Here is a 15,132-nt window from a genome sequence, read left to right as displayed (position 1 = left end):
TGAGTGCATGTTTAAACGAACACACACAATACTAACAAGTGCTGTACTGTTTGTAAATAATGATATTTCTACTCTTCCATTTGTACAATTATTCTCCCCACACACCTCGTATGTTTTAATACTTTCAACCTCAACAAAGTGCACTTGCACCACGCCACCAGACACACCTTGCCTTCCTTTCTCTGAAATGGTCAGACCCTTGGTGCTCCTCCAGCCTAGTATTCAGCAACACTTAATTTACAGTGAAGGGCTAAGACTTCAGATGAGCTTCAGGGAAAATTAGCCTGTCATTACAGGCTTGGAGAAATAAAAGATCACCCAAATGCCAGATCTGACCTGACCTTTAAAGTACTGCTCCAATAATATTTTTCAATAACTATGCTTCCTACTCTTTCCCTTGCTGGACAAGGGATATGAATCAATTACTGCAGCAAGTCAGTTACAAGCTGGCCACAGATTTCTTTTCAAACTCTACTTGAGAAAAAACATTGACCTCCAACAACCAACACAAAAGTATTGCTCCTCATAAAGCATCCACTTATTTGCACTGTTTTAGCAAAACAAGGAAGGACAAAAGTTGTTGTACCCAAATTGCACCTGTTACAAAATGAACAAGCAGACTCTAGAACAGGAGAATTTTATTTTCCATGTTTGCACAGTTGGGGTTTTTTTTCTGCTAGGAACAAAGAAATGCAGCTACAAATATAACATGAGAATTTCTAATCTCACTTTGCATATAAAAATACCATCAGGTTTTGAAAAATATCAGCATAACCTGTAAATACCTGAATGAATTCCAGGGTTTAAATACAAACATGCAGCTCTATGACAGTTATATATTAAAAGTCAGTGGCTAAAAGACAAAAAAAAAAAAAAAGATGCTTTATTAGGAGAAATACTGACTGAAAACACATCTTAACAGGTGGCCAAGAAGGAGCTCTTTTGCCATTTCTTTCCAAGTGGGCTTGAAAGTGAGCTACAGCTACTCAAATCTGTACCTCCAGCTGGGATGTTGATTCCACTTAGAAAAGTGTGCAGGAACGGATATTCCTGCTCAAAGCTCTGTGGTTGCTTCTTATAAGTCACTCTACTATCTCTCTTACAGAAGAGAACACAATTCATATACATTCCATCACTTGTATGCAGTTGAGTCAATGAAAACACTGTTCTAGCTGATTCTCGCTGCCTGCCTTGAGCTCAGAAATCCTGAGCCATGGGGTCTGCCTGCTGCTTGAACTAATCCCTTGTTTATTGGCACTGGGACTCCCGCTGGTAATGAAATAAAAATAGTATTCCAGGGCAGAAAGCCCAGGAACTAACAGGACTTTCCTCAGGAGAAAGAACACAACTGCAAAATAGTATCTATCCAGTGTAAGGATATGCATGAGTAAGTACACCACTGCCTGCTTGCTCTCACTCCAGACTGCTGATGTGGAGATGCACACTCTTCCCTCTCAGAGCCAAGCTGAAAGGTGCAATGGCTGCAGTGCCCACCTGGCTCTTGTGAGTTGTGTGTGCACACCTCTGTACTGCCACAGCATTCGTGGATGGCTAACACTCCTTCATTCTTCTGCTCCTCATATTTACAGTGGGAAAAATATTAACTGCTAGGAACTGATGATGAAAAATGGTGAGAAATCACACTGCTATGGCCTGATATGATTTTTGATGTAATAAACTCTTATTTGATTTGCAGGTGTTTCTTATATCCTCTCTATTTCTACAGTATTTTTTTAAGAAGTCAACAGAACAAGACTCCATTTTAATAGAAAGATTTCCTTACAAAAGTGTCTTCATTTTCCAGTGCTGCCCAAAATCCATTTCTGCAGCAGAGGTGATCCTATGGCCTATATAAAGAACACCAAGGTCTTTATTGCTATCCTAAAGCAAGTTTCATCAGTTAGTTCTAAACTGTTGCTTTTTTTCCTTTATTTTTTTAAGAAAATAAACTCTTCTTGAAGCTTTGTTGTCATCCTATATCAACTAAATAAAATTGATTTCAGGCAATATAAATTAAAGGCAACATTAATTCAGATGCAACAAACCTGAATACACTGTGTGAAATAAATGAAGAAAAGTAAGCAAGGTTTGCTCAGTTGAATAACATAAAAAGCACCCTCTTCTTTCTGATCTGAATTAAACCTAAAATTGCACCTTCCTTCTTTAGTCTTTACAGAACTACCGGGTTTCTGCAGGATCATATAATCTTAAATATATTCATTTAGATGCTGGGACATTTCCAGCAGAGAAGCCGTCTGTGAAATGCTGACAGCAGTAGGTCAATAGCAAGTGGGTTGTCTTCTCAAAGACTTCTGGAAATTTCTTCTATAAAGATTTAGTCTTTGGTACACCCCTTTGAATTAGGTTTAAAAATATTACACTGATAAACACAGGTTTTTTACATTTAATCTTGTCTATACCACATGTGAAGCTTAGTTCATTCTCATCGTCCTTCACTGCACTCGAGATTTAATCTGTCCTCACACCAGTTACACAGTGATATAAAATCATAAGCTAATGTAAATTTACTGTAGAATTAAAGGTGTATAGAGGAGATCTGCATTGCAACTTCTGTGTTCTTGTTCCCCTGGTCCTCCCTGGGACATACAAAAAAAATCATAAAAACTGAAGAAGGGGCCAAAATATAAGCCACAACTTTGAACCATTAGAAAGAAAAAATTCACAAGTTTGTTAAAGTTGGCAGTTAGGTAATTTTGAAGTGATCCTGTGGGAGACTCCTGTTTAAAGTTCAGGATATAGGAAGATATGAAGCAGCTGTTTCCAATCAGAAGTGACAGCAGTTAGTTGCTATAATAAAGACCTGTCTGCACATTAGGTGAGAACTTCTAAAGTGACAGAACTGGGCTGCAGCATTTGGTAAACAATTTTAGCAAGACTATAAAACAGTCTTAAATGAGCTGATTATTCTCATCCCTGCTTGATGTTAGGAAAGGGTTGTGAGGACTTAACAAACAATGTAAGAAATTAACATTCTTCCAATAAAAACATTATGACTAGCAGGGCAGCCTGCTGTTACAATCACATTTTTAAATGTTGAAAAAGCAGGACCATGAAAAAACAGGCATATTTTTGGTGCCTCACATTAGTGTTCGTGGTGTATACAAGGATGGGTGTAGTAAGAGGTAAATTTCACAGAAATTGATAGTATGTTCTTGAATAGTCATCAGCCGATCACCAGCCCTTAAGATATGCTCTCTCTGTAAAATTCAGTTCAACATTTGACCAGCCCTTACTGTTGCTTTTTCAGCTCTTTCCACTATATTCTGCAGTCACATCCTTGCAGGATGCCAGGCTGAAGCCCCAGAGCCAGGAATGGGAGCCACTGCTACACTATGCCAACTCTCCCGCTCTGTTTATGAATGTTGTTTTTCAAGCAAAGCTACTGCTTTTATTTCGATACTTCTAAACAAGTGTGATTTCCCTATCTAGGGTTTTATAGTCAGCAAACTAGGTTTAGGAACTATAAATTCCTACAGTGAAGGTAAAAGCTTAAGAGAGTTAATCAAACGAGACAGAGGATGCCAAAACCACACTAAAGCTGGAGGAGAAGGCAGCATATAAAACATCTCAAAGGGATCCATGACAACAGTCATCATCAAGATGAGTTACCTGCAGCTCCCAAATCTATTCTACCACTGGGGTTTGCAGTGACTTTATGTTCAGTAACATTCCAGCCAAGCTGCATATAAATCCTGTCAGTTTTAGACAGAATTTTGTTATAAACAATAAAATCTGTTTCCTGAATATCCTACTGAAGACGGGACAGACAAATAGCAGAAACAAAAACAGTTCAGTATATTTTACAGATAAAATGTTCAGACATCTGCTTTGTCAAAGAACTGGGATAGAGGACCACATGGAAAATCAGTTTTTTACCTTAGTCTACTATTTTTTATGTTCATGGTTGTTTTATATTTTATGGTTTTTGTATTCAGAACAACACTTATGTATAATAAATGTGCTTTTCCAGTCACACATTTGCTTCTTCATAAGAAAGTTTTAGCAGAAGAGTTCAAAATGAGGAAATTCTTTTGTTTTCCTTGATTTTTTTTAGTCCAGTAGCCAGTGATGAATTTTATAAAATCCCATTACAAGGCTGACTGCCATAGTATAGAAAACTAATTAATTTACTCTGATGAATTTGTCATGAGACAAATTACTGGGACCACTGACTCACTCTGTCATCTTTGCACATACATCTTTGGAGCAGAAGTACAGCATAACAGAAGTTACTAGCAATTTTTTTGCAACAGTGGTTTTTATCTGGTTTTTTCAATAAACTAAATACTTAACAATGTTCTAGGATACCTGTCATTTAGCTGGTAATACTGCTAGACCAGCACTGAAATACATGGGAGAATAAAGTCCACATGAGCAGATACAGGTGTTCTTCCCTCACTTCCTCCTGCAGCTGAGTAAATATGAATTTAAACGCACCAAATAAAGAGACTGAACGCTGACTAGTAAGAGAAGAGGAGTGGCTCTAATTTTAGGTAGGTTTATGCACACAGTTTTTTAATAAACATAAATGTATCAGTTTGAATGTTATTTTTATACTGATTTCCAAAGGAAATGAGACTCCTTGATTCTGTTATTAAGTGGTGGTTGCCGCTCCCTGACCATCCTCATCCTTCACTTCCGAGCTGGCTTACAACTTCTCAAGTTGTTGGCTTTTAGTCTGCAGTTGACAAAGGGGGAAGAAATCTCCATTACATTAAAATACTGCTATTCCCAACAAAAAAAGCAGCTGGAAAGAGCAGAGAGGCTTATGTTACTACTTCCACTATTGGAAATACTGCAGTACAAACTTGGCAGTCACCTGTTCTGTCTGACCTCTCAGCTGTCCTGTGAGCACTCACATAATGGCAGAATAATTAGCCCCCACATCAGCCACAATATATGCTTTCTCCCAGCTGGTTAAGTAGAGGAGAAAGGAGAAGAGCTGAAAACATGAAAAGAAGTTGAATTTATATGTGGAGAACTAGAGGAGATGAAAGTATTTAAATGAAGGAGAATTTGAGATTTATCAGGAACAAAGCAGCGAGGGAAGAGCCCGCACACACGCGTACCTTCAGGCAACCTCATCTGGTGGGTTCTGATGCTCAAACCTCAGTGGGATTTCACAGCCTGGCACCAGCTAATGTGCACCCACTGAATTCTGGTACTGAAGTAACAGAACAAGGTTTGCTTTTTACCTGGGCTGGGAAAAAGCAACACTGATATAAATATGTTTTCTTCAGAATTGATCCAGAGAGGAAAGGCTGTGCTACTTTGCTGAAAGGGCTACGTTTAAGACAATAAAGCTGTGTTTATGGATAAGTCCTTTAGGTTCCTAAATCAGCATTAGATGTCACTGTACATATTTAGGTTGGCTTTAGAGACCATTATTTCACACTTTACACAACTAAAGAATTCTATCTAAATTAGAGTGCTAAGGTTAATAAGCAGAGGTTAATGCTAAATATAAGCAAACACAAAGGCATAGCAGATGGTTTACTATGTCACCCTTTTGCATCCATCCCAGATCAAGGTACTGGAAAAAAAAATGATAATACATGGTATCATCATTAAAAATAATTAACAGATCGACAGCATTTTCCTTCTCTTTCAGATTTCAAAGCTATTATAAAGTTTAATTACTAGCAGCAGAAATCAGAATGGAGACATCCCTATTCTGCAGAAAGTGACACAGAATTACATTCAGCTGGGCTCTGAAATACCGGCAAAGACCAATAAAGTATTTTGTGCTCCTGAGCAGCTCACAGACCATGTGTTGGCATTTACTTGGCGAGTTACATGACTGAGGTTACTGCATAACACCAACTGATTGTACATTAGAAAATTACAATAACAAAGACTGAATAATCTTGTAGTTATGATACTGGACTGGGAATATTTTTGTGCAGCTCTTGGCTCTGCTACAACATTAAGCAAGTTACTTAGTTTTTTTTCTCCTCAGTCACTTATCCATAAAACAATGGAATTTTCTTTTTCTATCTGTCTATTCATGGCCCAGCAAGTTTGGGAAACAGACTCTCTCCTTTTGTACTTCCACAATACCTAGCACAGTGGACCTTAGAATCAGGTGCGGTCTTGCATGTCTACCTTAATGCAAACAAATCATTGTTTATAGTGCATTTTTATCTATATTGTGTTTTAGAATGGATTTGGGACATCTTGCAACCTTTCCCACATTGCAGGGCTACACCAAAGAGCTAATGTGGGAAAAACATGTCAGCAAAGCATGGAGAATTGACTTTAAAAATGCCTCCTACCTGCACAGGTGTCTCCAGAGTGTAGATATGTTCCCCACGCACGTTGTAGAACTTGACAAGTGCGCTTTTCAACAGGGAACCATTGCTGAGGTCAACCACCTGGTTCTGCTTCTCCATGCCTGCTACTGCAAGCAGGTCTCCTTGTGTGCACCACTGTACCACCACATCTGAAATCACAAAGATGCTTTGCAATAATCACTGATTACAAACAACAGGAACAGAATTTCCAGATGCTGCAAAGTGACTTGAACAGATAAAACATGCTCTCAAAAGTAGGTAGAAACCTAAATCCTTTCATTGAAATAGTACAAAATATGCCACAGATGCACTTTTGAGAATGACTCTTTATTTTGTAAATTTAAAAAAAAGTATAAAAAACATTCTTTTTTCTCTGTGGTGAGTCTAGAATGTAATCAGTAGTTGCTCCTAAACACATAAGGACAAGAATTTACTAGAGATGTTGAAACTGATGTGGAAGATCCTACATACAGCTTTGGGGTAAATAAGTGGAATCAAGTTAATATGCAGATAAAGAGAGCAGCAAAGAGTGTTTGTCTGGAAGGGCCTATAGTGCAAAAAAGCAGAATATCTGGCAATGCCTCATGTTCTCACTGGCAGTCAATACAACTTTTAGCATAACTCGAACTAGAGTTACAACAGTACAACATGAAACTAAAAGGATTTGGACTTCTGTTCATAAATTCATATGGCCTCCATATCATATGTTTTCTTTGGCCACCATCATACAAAGATGGTGAAGGCTCTGGAGAATCTCTCTTACAAGGAGAGACTGAAGGAGCTGGGCCTATTTGGTCTAGAGCAGGCTGAGAGAAGACCTTACCAATGCATATAAATATCTCAAAGGTTTGTGCCGAGAAGATGGCGCCAGACTCTTTTCAGTGGTGCCCAGCAACAGGATGAGGAGCAATGGCCATAAACTAAAGCACAAGAACTTTCACCTCAACGTGAGGAAGAACTTCCTTACAGTGAGGGTGGCAGAGCACTGGAAGAGGCTGTCCAGGGAAGTTGTGGATTCTTCCTCTCTGCAGACGTTAAAAACCCACCAAGGCAAGTCCCAGTGTAACCTGTTCTAGAGGACCCTGCCTTGGCAGGGGGGTTGGACTGGAAGATCCCCAGAGGTCCCTTCCAACCCTAATGATTCTGTGATTCTGACTTGTGAAAATCTACTCACCTGCTTAGCAGGGCTTTGCTGGAATCACACAGGGACTGCTCAGGCTCTCATATACAGGGATATGAATATACATATCAGTTACTTCTCTTACAGGCACCTCATGATGAGGGACGCCCACAACTTAATTTGGGGATGCTTATTTCAAACCCTTATATCCTCTAGTTGTTTGTGACACTTCAAGAGTAACTCTAAACCGGTATTTTGCATTTCTGCTCGTGTTTCAAAGGCAGATTTGCATGTTCAAGGAATACTGAGCTAGTCTTTAAATCTTTTTTACTCTTAAACCAGAGGTGAAAGGCAGCTATTTTGTCTGAGACAAAGTGAAGGTAAAGACAAAACTTTCGTGCTCTGGGATGCTCAATCTGCCAAGAACCTTTTGAAGACACTTGTGGGCGAGAAGCTGTCTTCAAATGAAGAAGCAGGAGAGAAATGAGAGTTGGCAGGAAGGATCTCAAAATTGTTTCAAGTTGTCAACTTGTCATTTTCAGGGACTTTTATGTGCAATTTAAAATGGTTTTGTATTATTTCAACTTTCTGATATTTCTTATGGGAATTATGCTTCTGTAGATATCAGAGGGAAACTGCATGTTCCTCAAGGTAATTTTTCCACAGCTAGGCATTGTATGCCTCTTGTTTTCTCTTAGTTTTCACCCCTCTGAGTAACCTACAATGGGATTTAATTCATCTTTCTCAGAGAGGAAAAAGATAGGCAAGTTAGAAATAAACAAGGCAAGCTGAACAGCTCCACTTTTGGTAACTGGATAACTACAGAACTACCATAATGAAAAAGCTGTGTCCTTTGGATACATGTCTTCAGGTAAAACTTGCAGCTGATCCCCATGCCAAGAGGAAGAGGAGTGGTTACTTTGTCCAGCAGTTTTCTCCCTCTCTCTCAAACTCCTACAACTAGACTGCTGCAAAGGCAGCAAAGGGGTGGATGTGGGCTGCAGCATCCTCCCAGGACAGTGTGGCTCTACTGATAGGCCTCCACTGCCAACAGGATTTTCAATGACTACTGGACCTTTACACAAAATAACTGATAAATAGGTTCTCAGCACCAACACAGAGATTAAAAATTAGCTGGAGGTTTCATCTAGGCTAATGGTCTAAAACAGAATCAGTGGATCAGTCACCCCTCAAAACTACTTCCCAGCCACCACAGGCAGTATACCAGCCAACCTGGAACACAGAGGACTGTAAATGTGCAACAGCTCTGCAGGCAGTAGTTGTGGCTAACTAGTACAATTAGTAGATGCAGCTCAGCAGTTCTGCAGGTAGCGGTGCTCTGAGAATCACCAAGTTAAAAGGCACAAAAAAAATAAAGGATACATCTGAACAGTTCAGGACCTCCACTAGGACTGACAAAAGCTACCAGGACTGTTCAAACTGGATGAAAAGAAGAACTTTTATTTGGGTAATCAAAGTTTTTCCTCTGTCAATTTAACAGAAATATTCCCAGTAAAATGATGGCTCTGAAAAACTAGTAGAATGGAAAAAAATATATTGTTACTGCTTGAAATAATTTCATACTTGCCTGCTTTAAAAACACATTTAGTAGCCTACAGCAGCCTATAAAGGCAAGGATATCTGCTGCAGAGATCACAGAGCAATACTGTGAGATTTTAAACACAAACACATGAACAAGAACTTGTAGACAATACTGAAGACCATACTTGGTAGTTTTGCGCATTCTTGCCTGTGACAGAAGCCAGTAAAATTTAGAGTCACTTGAAAAAAAAATATGAAGACAGAAGAAGTGTGGACATCTATATAAAACCAGATGTGAAATACTTTCCACTGTACAGTGCTTAAAACAACAGACAGTGATATCCCAATCACGTTTCTCTGTCTCATACACATTCCCAATCCAGTAAGATGCCACACAATTTTTGTCTACCGATGAAAACGATGTAGTCCAGTCTACAACTAATAAAAATACTTCTACCCTATCTAGCACATCAATATTTTGCTACAGGAGGGTGACATAACTTAAGGGATTTTTCTTCCACTACTGAAAGTCAATGGGGAAAGAGAAACAGGACAGACATCCTCAGCAAGACAGAGTCCTGCAACTCTAAACAGGGAATAAGATGGGGCTTGTTTCTCCTACTGTTTCCAGTTGAAAGCAAGACTAGATGACAACTCAAGACTGCTCAGTACTCTAATTACTCTAATACTGTAGAAATGCTGAGCAGACCCAGTAGTGATTATCACAATAGCCTCTGTAAGTTGGCTCCAGTTTTCCACACTTTTGGTATCCTTTCAGCTGATGAAGTTTTCTGGATTGTAGGGTTGTCTCATGAATCTGCATTTTGCCACTCACACATTTCTTTTGTTGGCACAGATGGAGGAAGGAGTGGAAAAGAAACCTCAAAGGTGAATTTTTTACCTCCTAAGGCTACTGCACATGGCAGATCACCCAAAAACTATGGGGCTGGTGTTAGGGCAACTTTTCACCAAAAACATCCCACTATTTCAGAACCGCTAAGAGTCTGCTCCAACAGCCTAATTCTCTTTTCATCTAATTTAAAACTAATTTATCTGTGGAGATGAAAAAGCTTCAGTGGAACCTATATTTAAGTATGTGCCTATGTGCTGTATTGAATAAAAATGTCTCTGCAGGCAAAGCACAGTAAATTGCACTGAGACTGCTGGAAAAGTAAAGGACATTTTTAATAGGTAAGAAGAGTAAAAATTTCAGTGTGAATTCAAGATTTTACATGGAATACTGATTGTACAAACATTCATGCATATCCGTTAGCAAGATGTATAGTAATTAATCACTGAAATTTTTCCTCTCTCAGAGTAATTTGCCTCTTGATAATTAATAATTCTAACAAGTTTTCAGTAATAGTGAGAACCAAAGCAGCATTGTAATTTATACAAGATTACCAAAAGTATGGAAGACCTTGTAAATTAAACATGCGAAGGAAGTGTTACATAGCAGAGACATTCACACAAAGAAGCATAAACATATTAATGCATTCTGCTGGAAAACTGCAAAACACATCAAGTGCTCTACAAAAGTGCCATAAAAATAAGATCTCAAAAATATTGTGAAACATTTTTTCAAACACAAAAACTCCATCAGCCAAGAGCTGCTCTTCCTCCAGCAGGTGTCACTGCTGGAAACGGCAATAACAGCGCCAAGGGCTCCTGGGTTAAGGAGCAAGAGCCACAAAAATGTAACCCATGCACACAGCATCAAAAATACAAGAAAAACAGGGCATAGGAAGGGGAAGAAATGGCTTCTTTTTGTACCTTTCAACCCTGAGCGGATGATAGTAGGAGACAAGTCATCGTAATTGTTCATTAAACTGATGTCTCCTGACGTGAAGCTGACAGTAAGTAGTGGCTTGGTGTTCTGCACTGGGACTGGATATGCAGCTGGTCCATCTGCAAAAGGAGGCTCTGAGTGAGCAAAAGGTAAACAACCAAAAATAATCACATCCAGGCCGAAACACACTGTACTTCAGCCTACCACCATCAGGAGTTGTTTCAAGCCTCTCTACCTGCTTATTTCTGCAGCATCTGTGGGCACAAGCAAAGCAGGTTTAGCTAGTTAAGCTTCTCTGTTTCTGTGAAACCTCAGTGCTTTTACTTTGTCAAGTTTTACTGCAGCATAACCACAGTGATTTATGCATATACTATTATGTTACATAGCGGTGTTTTTCAGTCTTTCTCCACTGTCAACTCCCCAGAGTGACAAAAAAGCCCCAAACAATGCCTTGGAAGGCTTTCTTGGAACCCCAGTTGAAAACCAGCATGATGAACAATACAATGACATTAAAAGTGATTTGTTCTATACACTTTTTGCTTGGGCAAAAGACTCCTCCTGAAGTCACATAGAGACATTTTAAGAACTTCTGAGAGAATGTACTGACCTTTCACAAATTACTGCATTCTAAATGTCTAGGCAGCAGCATGAAAAGGTACCTGCCTTTCTGCATAACAGGATCACCCACAGAGGTGAGCCCAAATGGAACACTTGGCTTTAAAAACCATTTCTGCAAAGTCTCTGCTCCTCTGGGCTTGTTTTTCAGTGATTCACTAAAATTCCCTCGTTCAAATACTTCATGACCAATATTGCCATCTGTAGCTTTTGCTGTTTAACTCCTTCTGTTTACAGTTTCTTTTTCCTGATTAAGTGCCTCTCAAGGCCCAGCCAACATCTTTCCAGTCAACAAAAACGGCAGAACCGGTTAAGAGTACTGTTGCTTCCTGGACTTGTAAAAAAGCTGATGAGAAAGCACTTTGGAGAAAGATATCTAGTAACTAGCACCTCTGTGTGTATATAATTTAATATGAAAATCCCAACAAACTTCTAGTCCTTCCTACACATCTGTGTGAGTCAAAGGCTTGTCACCTTTGAGAGGTTTATGCTGCATCTACTCTAAAGAAAACACATCATGTTTGGGTAATCATTAAAATAGGCTTGTAGGCTTGTAACGAGACCACCCACCCCCTGACTGACTCAGAAAAAGCTAACACATTTGGATCATTTAAGTTCTCATCTGTGTACTCTGCAATTTCACCATCCTCCAACTGGAACCTCAGTATTTAAAAAAAAACCACACTAAAAACCCAGAAAAAATCCAATTTATTGTTGTTGACTGTCTTGCTTTAGGAGCTTGCTAGGCTGAAGTTTGTTTCTTTCCTTCTAAGGTAAGAAATCTTACCCAGTACCAGAAGTGAGGCATAAAAGCCAAAACAAAATTCAGTTTTAAAATATGCTAACATTTTACCAGGTGATCAGATTATCTTCTTTCAATATTTGATAAATACATAAGCTTATTATATAGACACATATACTGGAAAAGGTAGATTTTTTGGTCTGAATCCAAATTAGAGTTAGAACTGCAAAAGTTCTCATATCAGAGGTTCAGATCCAAGATGCAAATTCAGAGTTATTCCTAGTTGTTATGTATTTAAAATTTTCACTGTACAATCACTGTTGTATTAACTTAGTTCTTAATTTAGTTCAGGCTTGATACAGTGGAACACAAGGAACAGCTTACCTAGAGTTTATAAACTGATCAGCCACATTGACAGGAAGTATTATCATTACTTGAATGAGAAGTAATTACTTGACTGACTGTGCATGGACACCTAGGCCTCATAAGCCTTTGCTACAGATGATTTCCGAAGACTTTAAAACCAAAATATTTCACCAAGTGAGTTGTATTGAGACTTAAGGAGAGGGAAGGATTTATTCCTGACTCTCAAACTGGCAATGTGCTCTGAAGCATGTGAATTAATAACTCCAGCCAGCTCCAGTCACTCTCCTCCCACTCCATGTAATTGCAGGAAATACCTTCATTTCTGAGCCTTCTACAGTATTTATGGAACTCTTTATGTCAGGACTATCAAGGATGGGACTGTAACGATGACCATTACAGAAATCCTATGAAACAGAGAGAAAACTAAATATATAGCACTTTACACCACATCTAGTATTGCTGTCTTTTCACATGAATCTATATAATAGTGCATTAACTTCTGTGGCTTCATTCTGACTACCTCCATACACATGAACCACTGCAATACCTCCTATCTGCTTATCAGTGAAACCTGACATGTCCCTATCCACTGTTTTTCGCTCACCCTCACTGAAAACTTATCGAGCTTTGTGTTGTTATCTCATTTGTGCAAATGGAGGCAGAGCAGCACAGATGAGGTATGACCTGCAGCAAGGCTGGTGGCAGAGCTGGGAACAAACCCATTCTCCCATACCAGCTCTCTGCTCCACCAGAGCTCCAAACTGTGGCCACCCGGCTGGGTTTGTACAGCGTGACAACACTCTGGCATTTGAGATGTCTTCATGAGCACCTGCAAAGCTGAAACAGAAGGATGTGCACATAACCCTACCTTGTGGTGGGGAATAGTCGTCGGAGTCTGTGTCGCTCTCGCTGCTGTCCTCCACCAGGAAGCTGGGGTAGTTCCAGGACATGTTGAGGATGCCATCTGACTCGTGAAGGAGCACGTGGGCCAGCATTCGGCCATGGCAGTCCATGACGATAACCTGTCCATCAGCAGTGCCAAACAGTACCTGAAAAAAACACAACAGCCCGCAGTCCCACCACATGTCAGCCACGGGATCCTCCTTCAAATGCATCTTGTAATCAACTAGCTACGCTGGGAATTAACTGAAAGCAAAGCAATCATGGATGTGAAATGGTGCCAGAATAGGACACTGCAACCAAAGATGAATCTAAAGAATGAACTTAAAGCAGCAGAATCTACAGGTAAGTTCATAAAATTTGTGAGCAAGTAGTGTTTCATGGTGGATGTATTTCATTCACTTTAACAAGAGACATTACACTTTCATCATTACTGCAATTAAAGTGAGCTGGCAGAAAGGCTACCACAGATTCTGCAGTATTCTTGGATAATACAAAAACTCCTAAACCTGGTGGCAGAAACTGAGGTGTGCATCAGTCATAACAATATCAAAAGAAAAGGCACAGCTGACAAAAGTGAGGTCCTAGCAGAGATTTCAAATGGCTTGTGAGAAATAGAAAGCTGAATAGAGAAGGACGGGTTATTCAGTTGATGAGCTGGAGAAGGTGGGAGAATGCCTTCCAAAACGAAAAGAGGCAAAAGCAGTATGATCAGTCAGCTGGAAGTAGATTATCATAGGCCAAGGGGATGGCAATGTGCCGCACACTCAGGAAGAGAAGAGCTTCCACCCACCATTTCAAACACAAAATGGATAATCCAAGGTTTTTCTCGCCCTTAAACAACTCCATAGCCAATCACACAGACTGAAGTCAGACAGATTGGAACCTGCAATTTCTTTTTTAATAAACATTTTCTCTCTTGAGGCTTTAAGAAAGTTAAGATCCTGCATATTTGATGAATTTTAGAAAAAATTCAGGAAATAAAGACTAATAAATCCTAAAGCAATAAATGCATTAGCCAAGGCTGTTGCTGTTATCACATAATTCTGTATGAGGCAAATACATTTTAAAGCAAGTCTAAAGGCACATATCAACTTGAAAACTAGCCAGCATTAATAATGAGGCTAAAAGGAAGGTCAAATCTTACAATTGCTCTTCAGTCTACCACCTATTTCCAGTACTTGTAAATTTAAGATTCTAACAATTATATATGCCCAGATCAGAAATTCACCTAGCCTTGTATCTCACCTTTCAGAGTGGTCAAGTGTTTGGGGAAGAGTAAAAGATGCACTGAGCAGGCATCTCCCCTGCACACTCTTGTACTTTTCAACAACAACAACAACAAAAATCCCTCTTCCTTGATAATTGATAGTTTCATTTGGCAACCTTGGCTCTTAACAACGAAAGAAACACAGAATAATTGTTCCCTACTTACATTCTCAACATTGGTCAGAATTTTACAGACCTCTAATTCCCTAGTCATCTCTTTCCCAAGCTGAAGAATCATAGCCTACTTAGAATCTCCCTGTACAGTTGTGGTTCAAAGCCTGCAATCACCCTTGGTGACCTCTGCTGTCAGAGGTCCTCTTTTCTATTTTCCAACTGAGATGCTGTGTCAGACTTGCAGTATTCAATGTGTGTATTGTATCAGACTTATGCAATTTGTCATTATTGCACTTTTGGAAGTTTCAGAAAGGAAGTGTGGCTTCTTAAGTCTTAGTCAAAAAAAAAAAGCACTAAAATT

The 15,132-nt window shown here is 39.3% G+C and overlaps 1 protein-coding gene across 2 annotated transcripts in view; it reads right to left on the bottom strand.

Moving 5' to 3' along the window:
- TULP4 (TUB like protein 4) overlaps nucleotides 1-15,132 on the bottom strand; it is a 156,859-nt gene that overhangs the window by 26,409 nt on the left and 115,318 nt on the right. For both annotated transcript variants that reach the window (XM_032101950.1, XM_032101952.1), the window contains exons 5-7: nucleotides 13,357-13,537; nucleotides 10,750-10,884; nucleotides 6,297-6,463 (exon numbers count right to left, since the gene is read on the bottom strand). In XM_032101950.1, coding sequence (XP_031957841.1) covers nucleotides 6,297-6,463; nucleotides 10,750-10,884; nucleotides 13,357-13,537 — 483 coding nt within the window. The remainder of the gene's footprint in view (nucleotides 1-6,296; nucleotides 6,464-10,749; nucleotides 10,885-13,356; nucleotides 13,538-15,132) is intronic.

Source organism: Corvus moneduloides, chromosome 3 (genome assembly GCF_009650955.1).
Source record: "Corvus moneduloides isolate bCorMon1 chromosome 3, bCorMon1.pri, whole genome shotgun sequence".
Lineage (NCBI taxonomy): Eukaryota > Metazoa > Chordata > Aves > Passeriformes > Corvidae > Corvus > Corvus moneduloides.
The sequence above is the reverse complement of the archived record's forward strand: the minus strand, read 5'-3'. Positions and strand labels throughout refer to the sequence as shown.